Source organism: Lineus longissimus, chromosome 3 (genome assembly GCF_910592395.1).
Source record: "Lineus longissimus chromosome 3, tnLinLong1.2, whole genome shotgun sequence".
Taxonomy (NCBI): Eukaryota; Metazoa; Nemertea; class Pilidiophora; order Heteronemertea; family Lineidae; genus Lineus; species Lineus longissimus.
This window is the reverse complement of record NC_088310.1, coordinates 26,670,060-26,682,655: the sequence shown is the minus strand read 5'-3', so window position 1 is coordinate 26,682,655 and position 12,596 is coordinate 26,670,060. Positions and strand designations below refer to the sequence as shown.

The following is a 12,596-nucleotide window of genomic DNA, read 5'->3' as shown; positions in this document are numbered from 1 at the left end:
TTATCCATTTGAGAGATGGTTTGTAAAACAAATGTTTCATTTGATGAAGGTTTGATATTAATTCCTTGGGAAACATTTTCAAAACTTAGGGCAATACTTCAAAACCAGAACCAATTTACAACAACATCAAAGGACCACATTAGACACTTTGCTCCCAAAAATATAAGAATGATGTGAACACCTCGTATCATGCTTTGGTAAAAACCTTCCTTTCAACTTACCCATTCAATACCACATTCAAGGAGCATATCTTGCCTTAACCTGGAGGCTGAAATCTCCTTCTTACAGAATTACTAATCTCCCCATCCATCAAAGATGGCCACTTCTTATGAACTGCTGAAACTGGTGTAAAATATTTCATGGCCTTTGGTAAAAACCTCATTGTGTCATATTTACCTTATTTTCTTGATGTGTGCTCCTTGGAGCTGAGTTCAATCCTACGTGGCAAAAACGGGTGTACAATTTACACAGAATACTTACTGATAATATTGCCAAGTAGAGGTGAAATACACTTCAGACTTTGTCTCTTGTCACCTCTGTGCGCCAAAACAAATGAACAGTCAGCAAACATCATAATGAGTTTTGGCGAACGCACTTCAAATTTAACTTTAATGCAACACGTTCCAATCCAATCTACAATTGGGTACATGCGTATATTCTAAGATTTTCTGTCAATTCTGATGCTGACTTTCTCCACGATCTTGTCACAGAGCACATTGATGTAATCTTCGATGCCATCAAAGACACCATAAAAGAACCTCATGTTTTTTTCTTCTTAACTCCTTTGATCTTTCCCCATTTCTCCTGATTGGTTGCTTGGGTTTCTCCTTTGCCACAGACACCCTTGTGGGTAAATACGGCTTTACCTCGGGACCCTATCAACATCTGCTGCTGTTTTAAAGATGTTTTAGATATATCTCTAAGAATGAGAGCACTTTCAATGCTTTCTGATTTCATTGCTTTGTCTTGGGCAGGCTGACAAGGGCAAGTGTTTGCTAATTTCTTCGCCTTTGCTAGGGAACCCCTTGTCTTTGAACACAGCAGTATACCATGGGACCCCTCAGCTTGCTAAAGAGACATAGGTGGGTATCATTGTATCATAAACCCAGATACTCTGAGGGTTGGTGAAAATGGCAAACCAATTTCAGCGGAAACCTGTTGAGCTGAGTTATACCAAATGCATGATGAGATGCCCCCTTCTTTCCTGTCTATTACTTCTCTTCTGCATCCTCTTTGCCTGTTATGTTCACTTATTGCGTTTCTTATCAGAGCACCTCGTAGATTCTGCCTGGTGTCTAATCTGTTTGCTCTCAGTGCCTCCTTTCATCTTTCTACGATACTGTGGTGGCGATGGATTGGCCATTTTTTACTCCCTCTCAAAGTCTTTAAGGTTTTGTACCAAGGATTTACTATGAGGAGTATGTGGAGGTTAATAACCTGAGCCCCAGTGTTATTAACCTGAGCCCCAGGGTTATTTTGTACAATATTGAAGATTACTGAAGTGCTCTTTTGGTTTGCCTTGATATAAAATGAATATCTGAATGATGGTATTTTCACACTGGAGTTGCTGTTTTAGTTGGTAAATTACCCTATATTTTAAATAAACAGTTCAGTGTTCCCATGTATAATCTCGGGCATAAATGTGTGAATTGCACCTGGCTGTCAATATTTTCTAAAAAAGTTTCCCAGTTGCATTATAGAATTATGATATTTAACTGTGCACTATGAGCACTGTAATATGAATTGCAAAGGGGTGGCCAATGCTTCATTTCAGTAAAGAGTGTTCACTTTGTGAGAGATTTCCTTCAAAAATTTGTTGGTTGGGAGAAAATATGGTTACTCTTGAAAAAACCACTGTAGAAAAAACGGTCTCAGTGTTTTATTTTTACTCTCAGTTTGTCTTCATGTACCATTTGTCTGTCTCTTATTTTCCATTTTCTGCTGTTTTCTTCTGACTGAATGTGCTATAATGTCATAAAATGTCTTGCTTTCTGTGTGTTACTTGGCTTCCGCATCAAGAATTGAATAAAGCTAAGCGACATCGACCCATCCAGGGTTTTGCTGAATTGACATAAAACCAGACTTCCAAGTTGTAGTTGCCTGTATGTACCATATTCAAGCAAAAACGGACCAATTCCATAACATTTCATGGGGGGCAACATAATTCATAATTTATAAACTCAAATGCCAATTCCAAAACTTCCTACAGAAGAAACTGAACAAAAGTATTCCAAAATAAATTCAGAACTGGAATATTCACCCATTTTGCAGACGTCATTGTCACCCATTCTGCAGACGTATACAACAAATCAACAAGCAAAAACAACAAGAAAGCATTTCCATCCTTTGTTTGATAATGTCTCCTCTCTCGTCGTAATTCAAGACTGAATAATACTTTATCATTGCTTATCATCTATAGGCTTGAGAATCTGCGGATAGAGGTGCTCAATCTGATTGGTAGAGGTACATGTAACTCTTCTGGAATGAAGGTATGGAGTTGGCAACTTGGAAGTTTGCGACACTTTGGCATCCTATGCTCAATGCATTCAATGTTAAGTTCATCAATGATTCATTGACTGTAAACCAGATGATTATTAGGCCTGTGGTTAGTGTTAGGCCCTTTCCGTCCGTGGTAACAAGCTGGAATTTCAGGATGTTTTGCTGCAGGAGACATCTATGTTCTGATGCTGAAACCAAAATGCAAGGCTTGCAATGGATGGAGCCAGCTGTGAGAGGACCTTCCTTGATGATGTGATGTGTGATGTTTTCCTTGGATGCTCATGAATGAATAGTAAGGGTAGATGTCGTAAACTGAAAGGAGGAGAAGGAGTTTTTGCTGGGCCGGCACTGATGTGCTTCACTGAGTTCCTGGATAGAGGGCACTTCTTGGGTGTAGAAAAAAGACGCTAACATTCCACTTGTTAGCGTAAACTCCCTCTCTCTGTCCTCTCCTGAAATGTGGCTGAAACCTTCTTTGTTGCTTTTGTATTATATGACTGTGTTCTAATGCGAGTCCTCTGCTTTCTGTAGGGCGTGAACCAGTCGACCGTCCACCTAGGAACCCTCCTCTGCTGCAAGACCCGCGCTATGGTGAAGGGCCTATACGCTACAGTGAGTATCCATATGCCCTGATGTAGGCTTGTCTTGTCCTCAATACTCAGACTATAAAACCATAAACTTGCAGCTACCATATATTTAACAAAGCTTCCAATACTTTGTAGTTTAAGTTGCAAGCATTCATTGAGTGAGAGGTTTCTACTTGGTTATTACCGCGAACCGTACAGGAAATCCCCTTATCATTTCGAAACCCTGGAATACTGCATCTGCTGTAAAATATTGGCCATTCATTATTCCTGCACTTGAATGCATCTTGGAGAGATTGTCTCATTTAACCAAGCTGACAAGATCAACAGCCTTCCCAAAGTGACAGGCATCACAACATGACTATATCACAACTGCACTACACACACAGGGGATCCATGCTGACAAAGATTGTGTCCTACTTTGATAATGTGCCCAGCCCAATGCCACAGTTATTTGCAATATTGTCTCCAATGAGGCAAAACCACTGGGAAAATCATGCAATATTGGCTCAAAGAGAGCAAGATCCTGGTGCTATGCATGCAGTATTGCCTAAAACAGGTATAAGACACGAGGTTTCAGATAAGTAGCATAGTTGAAGGAGCGCCGTCCCACTCTAAATCCTACCATTCGTACACGTTATGTTCACGTCTCCATCTCTTGCACGCCTGATTTGCAGATAAAGATGGCAGCGTGATGCTCACGCCATCAAGGCAAAGTTTTGAGAACAGCCAATCTTTCAGAAGAGGTAACAGTTTTCTCCTGTCCCCATTCTCAGGGTTCCATTTTGACATACACCTCACCTGCATATCCGCCCAAACTCGCACTCAAAAAACATTGTCTCAGCATTGACTACTTTATTTGTCAGATGATGATATTGAAACCAAAATACCCAACCAGAATGGTGCCTAAAATCGAACCCTTTTCCTGATGAAAATAACCCCAACTAACATATAACACTTTTGATATACTCCTTGTAAAAAGTAACCACTAACCTCCTAACCCAAAGGCCTTTACACACTGGGGATGTTTTAGCTAGAGTTTTTGCTTTGGTTTACTATTTCCACAGGCTTTTTACTCTCAGAACCAGTTTAGTGTACATCAGATTATGTATGTCCGTCCAGTGCCTGTGGAATTATGTTGACATAGCAAAATCTCTAACAGCCCTAGTGTGAGAAAGCGTTTATCATTCATCACGTTGATCCATCAATGACTTCCACGTCCTGCTCTCCATTCATTGAGCAGACGTTCCCATAGTCAAGATGGCTCAGGATGATTTGACTAATCATGTTTGTCTTATTACTGCAACCATGCCAACGAAACTGTTCCCCAAGTTCATGAAAATCAGCCCGGCTAATCTTTCTGCAAATAAGAGGCACTGGATGATGAGCTGTTATTAGTTTAATTGCTTTAAACAGCAGAAAATCATTCTGTAGTCTGTGTAGACTTCAGGTGGACACACTGGCAATCAAAATGTAATCTCATGAGACTTGGGTATGAATTGGTTTCTGCTTCTGAGGGAAGTCAACATTGGTAACACTGCATCCTTCATCCCTACATCATGGAGCAAAGGAAGGCAACAGTTCTCCTCTTTCCTGATCAGTGCATTGAGCATCTTTGTGATGGAACGGAATGGCTGACTTATGGGGTCTGTCATGTTCCCTACAATCAGTGGAGGCAGACACACCGGCCGCTCCACCACAAGAGGCGCTGGTCTGGAAAATAGGCAAATTTTACACATTTTGTAAACATCAAAACAACGTAATCAAATTTACTTGCCGATATAAAATGTTCAAAAAATTTTTGTGTATCTTGATAACTTTACAGCATCTGCTATTGTCTCTGCCAAATGTTGCAAGATGGAGCATCTTTCAGTCATAAAAAGGGCATCCCATGAATTATTGGTTGTCGTTTCTAAAGTTTGAGACTGACTGACTACGTTTTGCTCATTACTGGCCGAGATGCTGCAGTGCTAAGCCTTGCCCTTCCTTTACAGCGCGTGGTGAAGCGGGGATGCCTGATGCAGTGCCACCTGCACTCGAAGCACCACACTACAGTAAGATTTATAACACATATCCCTGTCGCTTTAACCTTGTTCCCTTCTAACAACAGTTTATCAAGGAGTCCTCGTCCCCTCCCATTATACATATGTTTGCTGTGTGCATTGATGTTGGGTGTCTGCAAAAAAACCCTGATCTCCTCTGAAGGAATCTCATCAACTTGGCAAATTCTTTGTATGTGTTTACAAAATGTATCCAGTCTTTTCTTTTCAAACTATTGAAATTCATTATACCTGGTTTCTCAATAATACTTTATTCTTTCAAAACCTTTTTTTTGGTGTTTTTTCTGTCTTGATGAAAGTGCTGATGGTGGAAAGTCAATCATGATTTCAATTCTATTTCAAAACTAATGACTTGCTTCTTTGCTTTCTTATTCATGAAATGTTACAAACTCTCATGTCAAACCATTTTGTATTAAATAAAGTCTTCTTCTATTATAGATTCACCAGAAGGACAGAATGGAAAAGGTATGTTGAGCTTTGAACAAAAAATCGGGATTTTGTTTAGAAGAAGAAAAGAAGATGTTCTCAATGGACAGTCGTGACTGTATTGTCGGTTGAATTTGTCACTGTGGGTCTTGGCACCACTTCGAGTCCGAAGTATAACCAGGATCAGTTGCCACTGCTTGGAACTTTACTTGGGCGTTACCTGACTTATTCGACCTGTTTCAGATGCCGGTAGAAACCACCTGGCACATCAGCACCACTCCTTCCACGGTGGAGACAGGTCACATGAGGAGTTTAATGGGTTTGGTCGTCATCCACAGGGACCGGCCTATGGTCAGCCTGCTCCCTTCCGAAGGGCTCCAGAATATGAGGCCGAGTATGGCCGCCATGAGCCATACAGTGTAAGTAGTGTTGCCAGTTGGTCAACCAATGTGTTGCCAGGCTTGGTTCATTCAAATGAAAACTGAGTTAACTCTATAACAGCTAGCTGCTCCTTTCAACAGTATTGTCTCTATCAATGAATTTGACTTAAACCAGAGTAGCTTCAATGAAGGTAAGCAATGGACTTTGAACATAGAACTGGCTGAATAGAATTGACCATGTTGCCTTTCTCCGTTCAGTCCTTACCTTGTCTTTATTGATCATTATATAACTGTCTGTTTCCAGGATGCTGGTTTCCCCCAGGAGCGCTACGTTGGGCAGACGTTCCCTGGTCCAGGTGGCCTGGGGATGGGCAAGGGATTCACAGACAGGAAATCCATGATAAATGATCCTGTTCTATCTGCTGGCACCCAGGCCCAACAAGGGGCCGTCTTGATGGTCTATAACCTCAACATGGACAAAATAAACTGCTCCAGACTGTTTAACCTATTCTGCTTGTACGGGAATGTTGTCAGGGTGAGTACCAAATCTTCCAATCTAAAGTCAAATGCCCTTCCACTGTGTCAACACTGTCGCTTATGACTAACCACCTTCACACAGAAGCTGAGAAACAGCTGACAGGATTTCAGTTCGTTCTAACCCAGTGTAGTTAAAAAATGGATTGAAAATCTTGAAATTTCTCTCTCTTTTCAGACGAAGTTCCTGAAGTCCAAGGAAGGTTCTGCCATGATCCAGATGGGTGATCCGTTATCATGTGAGCGGGTAATCGCCCATCTAAACAACTGCTTCTTCTTCGGCAACAAGTTGCAGCTCGGGTGAGTATTCAATGAGGAGGTCCTTTGCCACTGATCAGTAAGGGCTGGGCCCCTGTATGACTCTGACATCTGTAAATGTTGCTCGAACAAAAGCCTGGTTAAGGAATACTTTGCACCATCGAACAGAAGCAGAGCTATGTTTGACTGTCGCCTTCCTGAAGACCAACTATATAAAAGTTTAAGTTAACTGAATACTGGAGAAGAAAGAACAATTAGGGTGTCCCTTCTGAGGAGTGTTGTGTATGATAATGATGATAATGTCTTCTTGTCACCATTTCAGGAAATCAAAACAAGCCTACCTACAAGATGTGCCCAACCCCCATGACCTACAGGATGGCACGCCTTCATTCATGGACTTTATGGGCAGCAAAAACAACCGCTTCACAACGCCAGAGTCCGCTCAGAAGAATCATATCCTTTGAACTTAAACATAAACTGGATGTAGAATTGGTCAAATAAGGTGCTAGGTTTGCAGTTTTGTCTTATCACCCCTTTCTAGTTTAAACTGGTAGTAGGAGCTACTAAGCTCAGTCAGTGGAAAGGCTATGCATGTATGGCATTGGTTTCCCCAAGTAAGATTTCTGGTTTTCTCTGAACATAGATTTCACGAGGCACAAGCGATTCTGGCAGACAGGAGTTAGCCCTTGGCCGCACCTAGGTGAAAAAGTTCTCTGATGATCACGAATGTCTCCTTAACCTCATTCACGCATTCATGAGCCGACCAAGGTGTTACATTATTTCAACGCCCCACCAAATATGAGTGAGGATGATATCAAAAGGGTAGGTCAAGATGTCTTTTCTTTCTGTGTTTTTGAATTTCCAACTTTTGTTTGCTATCAGAACCTAGAGTTTCCTAATACTTGATAGTGTAGTTCGAAAATAAAAGTTTTGTTTTTTTGCAGGTCTTCGAACAATTTGGTGTGAAACCACCAAAACGAGTTCGACAATTTCCATCAAAAAGTAAGCGTAAGTTTCGTAGTTTTAGTGTGGTAGAATTTATCTTCCTTACAGTTTCCAACTCTGTGTTATAGAATTATAGCATTGCATTGTTCAAAGGATTTTTGATTGAAAGCTTTCGTGATGGAACACGCAGGATGCTCGGTACAAGAATCACAAGATGGTGATACCAGTTGTTATTTCAATGAAGGTTTACAGGGGTCACATGAAGACCGAAAACCTCTTCTCTTTTTTACAGCTGAACGAAGCTCAACGGGTCTAGTGGAGTTTGATAGCGCTCAGGAGGCCATTGAGGCATTGATCGTAGGAAATCATGCTGAAGTCACATGTTCAAGTGAGTATTTTGACAGCATCGTAGATTCCTAGACTTGGGCGATTGATCAAGTCAGCAGTTAACGTCAGCTTGCTGTTGGTCCCGTACAGGTATGATGTCTCTTCCATATCTCCTGGTCAAACCTGGTTCATCTGGGCAGCCGAGAGTTAGCATGTTGACGCTTGGCCGAGCCTTGAATCCACAACCTTATGATCACAAGTCGGAGCTCTTCCACTTTGCCATTGTGCTTCCCTCACCAAACCTCCTTCTAACTTGTTGCTTAACTTTGCCTTACATTCCGTAAAACTAATAGTTCCTTGGTCTCTTTCAGCTGCAAAGAACCCATACATCTTCAAGTTATGTTTCTCAGCCAAAGAGTGACACTCTTCATTCAACGATAGACAAAACTAGACTACATGAACCAAAGACACATCTATTTTTATTCAATGCCTGTGCAGACAAACATATGGAAATGATGGGGCAGTATAAAAAGTGGAATGGACATGGAGCACTTTGATATGAACTTGCGAGAGTACTGGAGAAAGTCTCGTGTACACAAAGACTGATTCTAGCATTCACGTGTTTGAGTGCACCATTTCTTAACACTAAATGAAGGAACATTGTCTACATTTGGGAGGATTGTGGCAACATTTAAACAAAGGGGAATTTACAAACAATTGAAGAACTTTCAGGACCTCATGATGTGTACTCGTAAACAATATTTTGATTACCATAGAAAGTACAGGTTCTGATTTCATCAAGTGGTTACAGGGATGTTTGTGTGGAGGCGTCTGCCCGTGCCTGACAGGTTATGTCACCAGTCAATTTGTACCGAGGTTGGACGTCTGTTTGGTATGCGATTAGAGAGGATACTCGTCTGGTGCATGAAACAGTCGTCAGTTTTGTGCGCGTGTTAAAAATCTTGTGGTTTCCTTCATCAGTATCTGATCTCAAGATTGAAATAGTTACAAGTGCCTGAATTATACAACTAAAGTCTTATTTTTACATAGATGGCAATGACAGCCTGGTATGATTGATGGCAAACTTAAAGTTGTCATGGATATTTCAATGTACTTTTGATGTTAGGCTAGTATCTACTGCTCTCCTCTTGTTGCAAGTTTAGTTTTTTTAAAGGGACGGAAATCTTTTAGGAAATAAATGCCTATACATAAGGACTAGATGTTGAAGCTGCCTTATAGATCTAAAGAAAATAGAGGAACAAATCAGACAAATGCATTGCTAGTATCAGGTAGTTATCAGAACTGTCTTCAGGTTGATATGTCCTGTGTGGTGTTCAGTTTTATAGACTGTTGCTCTAGGACCTAGGTTTACAAGAATGTGTGTCTTTGCTGCGTACTGGACATACCATTCCTGTTTTGGTTGGGCCTGGCACAGGGGCTGAGGGTTATAAGGCTGGCAAGTATTCATCAAGTTACCCTTCGTCCTTGGACGTATCATTGTTGAAATATCTTCTGTTACTGCTGTATTAATCTGCTTATCTGTACAACGTTATTCACATCTGCTATGAATATTCGAACACACTTGTCGGTACCTTAATATTTGCCCAGTTCAGTGAAGCATAGCCTCGTGTTCTTCTCAATGCACCAGCAGGAGTTGAAGTTAGGTGTGTTCTTTCTCGAGTGTGTGTTGATCATGAAAATAAAGAGTAGGAACGGTGGAAATTCTGTCTTGGACGTGGTTTGGGAGACTTGAGTGACATTCAATTTCACTGATTTTGTTGTATATTGAAAAGTTATTATGACATCATGTTTTGCATTATGTAACCTGAAGAAGAGTTACGTATCATTTGAGTCTTGAGAACATTTTGTAGTTTGGTATAGTTATAACTGACTGATAACTTATGTGTCAAGCAGTGTAATCTGGGATAGCCCTTGCCGTGTTGCCTGGGCAGCCAATTCTGTCAGTCACAACCATCTTGGAAGATGTTTTTCCTGCAATATGGTAAATGTACTACTATAATCAATTAATTTGATCTCATCAGTGGGCATCCCTGAAGCTTGGAGCGCGGAGAGGTGCTCTTTGCTTGGACTGACTGACAGAATGCTTCTTGGGACTTTGGCTGCCCTACGAAATATAATGCCAGGTATTATGTTTGGTTAGGATCGGTTTATTCAGATAGACATCGAATTCAGAACCTAAGTGAGATTTGGGTGTATAACTGCTGGCACATTTTCGGGGAGTCCTTGCTAGGTCATGTCCAGCAGAATTAAATACGTGTATTTGAAAGTTGGGTCCTGTGGTAAAAAGCTCATGAAGTACAACTCGTCTTATAGAAAGGTTCGATGCTGAAGAAGGGGGATGGATAACTGTCTGACTCAAAGGGGGAAGAACCTAATGACAAATGTTTTGATCTGCAATACACATTTGTGCAATAGATTGAATTTAAATTATCTAAGAGGGAATTTTGGGGGAAGGCATGAGAGATTTCTATTGCAGCTTACAATAGTTATTGAGTAATTCTTGGTGGAGTGGGTGTTTGAAGCTTGTTAACATGACTTATTCATTGAGAGAGTATAGAAGGTTATTTTTATCTAGTTGAAGAATCTGAAGTCTTATGTAAAGGGTGTGACAAAAACAATCATGGTGTAGGATGCCATAGATTTGGTGAAAACACCCTACTGAGTCATTTATTAGACAAGCTGGTTCTGAAGTGTGTGGTCACCCAGTTTTTCATATCAAATATACCACTCTACACTGTCTAACTAGATAATACTGTTGGTTCTAGGACAGAATATTTTCACCTCTTTGACACTTTGCTGGGAACTTAAGAAAGGGTATCTCAAGACGTTTACCTTAGAGACAATTCTAATCTTGATCTTCAGGGTTTTATAGAGGTGGAAAGAGAGTTATTAGGAAAAATATATAAAGACCTTGTTTTTCAGATATGAATCAAAGCCTTTATGTATTTTCTGTTTGTAAATACAATTTCTATGTTCATTCTGTATTTTTCATCATGTTCATGTCATCAACCTTGTCCACAAGTTGGTTCATTGTTCTTGAGAAAGTGTAGAGCACTAGCCTGGTCTCCAGGGATGTTCACTCCCCGACATGGGACACAGCCAAGGGGACGAGGCTGGCGTAACCACTGGATACAAGGTTGCATTGTTCACTATCGATAACGCAGGGAGTGTGTTAATTTGTTAGGATATGCTGGCGAAATTTTTATGGATATTTGATTTCGATGTTATGAATGCATATATATGTCGCTGTAATCACTGGCTATCATTAGGAAATCTGGACAAATGGTGGCCTACGCCTAAACGGCTGAATACGATTTAGCTCAATGTGATTGAACTTGAGGTTTCATTTCCGTGAATGAAAATGTCAGATCTTACGAGATGAACAGTCATCGCATGAGACCTATTTATATGTCAGGATATTCATTGGATGTAGGAGTAACATGTAATCAACATGAGACATATTTGTTATCATCTGAGTGAGTGGGGAAGTAAGAGTGAGACTATTCTGCTGTTGAAACATCATTATGAGGGGAACTTTGCCCAGCATTCTTGTATTTCTGACATTTTCACATGCGAGGGTTAATTTCAACGTGCGGCACCAATTACTGTTTTTGAAAATCTAATGATGTTTGTGTTTTTCTTTTTTAAATTCTACGAAATTTTAGATTTATATAGCTGAAGGCGAAATGAATGATGAGAGTCATCACATAGCTGTTTTAAATCTGATGCACAAAGTTTTGTTTTTTAAGGGTCAGAACTTTATATCGTCCTGTTGTTAATTATGATGTGATGATTGCGTCTTACAATGCCATCCTTTGGCTCTATCACTCACTACAAGGGGTCAGTGTGAAAAAAGTTTGCATATCCAAAGCTGGATTTCCATTCAAATTAAGAAAATTGACCTCACAATGGTTGTTCCATCCTGTCTCATTGAAGTCTTTCCAAGTACACGTCTTTTTGGGAGAACTTTTTCTTGCATGGTCCCTAGATTCTTTCTGTGTGTGTAAAGTCACATTCCATGGATTTGGGGGAGTGTAGAGTTTGACTAGAACAGGCAGGATCATTCAAGGTCATTGATAATGTTCCCATAAAAGTTGTCGCAATCGAAATATGTTTGTTTTATGATATAAGTGCCTGGACATTGTTTTGGTAGGGCCTGCAGGTGAAGCAATATCTAACTGCGCCTGGAACTTATCTGGAATGATCTTGACAATGCATAGCGCTTGTTTATGAATGAGTGTCAGTGATGGGCCCCAGGTGGCAGCACTTTCTTAAGTTCATTGTCATGTAATCTTTTGTAATTTGCAGTCCAAAATAAAACTGGTCCATGATATAAAAATAGCTGTGTATTTGAGATCCTTTTCTTACCAACATGGAGCCAGGAAAGTCAGTCGTCCTACGCACATAAATTGCTATTACAACTGCAACTCTGTTGGCCAGGGTCAAAGATGGCAAATCTGCTGAATGAGCCACCTTGGAATTGATAACCAGCTGGAAGAGGCCTGGACCAAGATGTGAAAGACCGGGGACTATTCCTCCTGCTACACGAGTCACAAGCGTGA

The 12,596-nt window shown here is 40.6% G+C and overlaps 1 protein-coding gene across 10 annotated transcripts in view; it reads left to right on the top strand.

Moving 5' to 3' along the window:
* LOC135484450 (heterogeneous nuclear ribonucleoprotein L-like) overlaps positions 1-12,375 on the top strand; it is a 73,556-nt gene extending 61,181 nt beyond the window's left edge. For 6 of the 10 annotated variants that reach the window (XM_064765925.1, XM_064765923.1, XM_064765931.1 and 3 more), the window contains 12 exons: positions 3,031-3,111; positions 3,761-3,829; positions 5,078-5,137; positions 5,582-5,608; positions 5,813-5,988; positions 6,254-6,484; positions 6,662-6,783; positions 7,064-7,194; positions 7,490-7,563; positions 7,686-7,749; positions 7,979-8,074; positions 8,385-12,375. In XM_064765925.1, the coding sequence (XP_064621995.1) occupies positions 3,031-3,111; positions 3,761-3,829; positions 5,078-5,137; positions 5,582-5,608; positions 5,813-5,988; positions 6,254-6,484; positions 6,662-6,783; positions 7,064-7,194; positions 7,490-7,563; positions 7,686-7,749; positions 7,979-8,074; positions 8,385-8,434 (1,181 nt within the window). In that variant the 3' untranslated portion in view covers positions 8,435-12,375. The remainder of the gene's footprint in view (positions 1-3,030; positions 3,112-3,760; positions 3,830-5,077; positions 5,138-5,581; positions 5,609-5,812; positions 5,989-6,253; positions 6,485-6,661; positions 6,784-7,063; positions 7,195-7,489; positions 7,564-7,685; positions 7,750-7,978; positions 8,075-8,384) is intronic. The other 4 variants (XM_064765924.1, XM_064765928.1, XM_064765927.1 and 1 more) reach the window with 4 other exon arrangements.
* Positions 12,376-12,596: the final 221 nt, after the last annotated feature.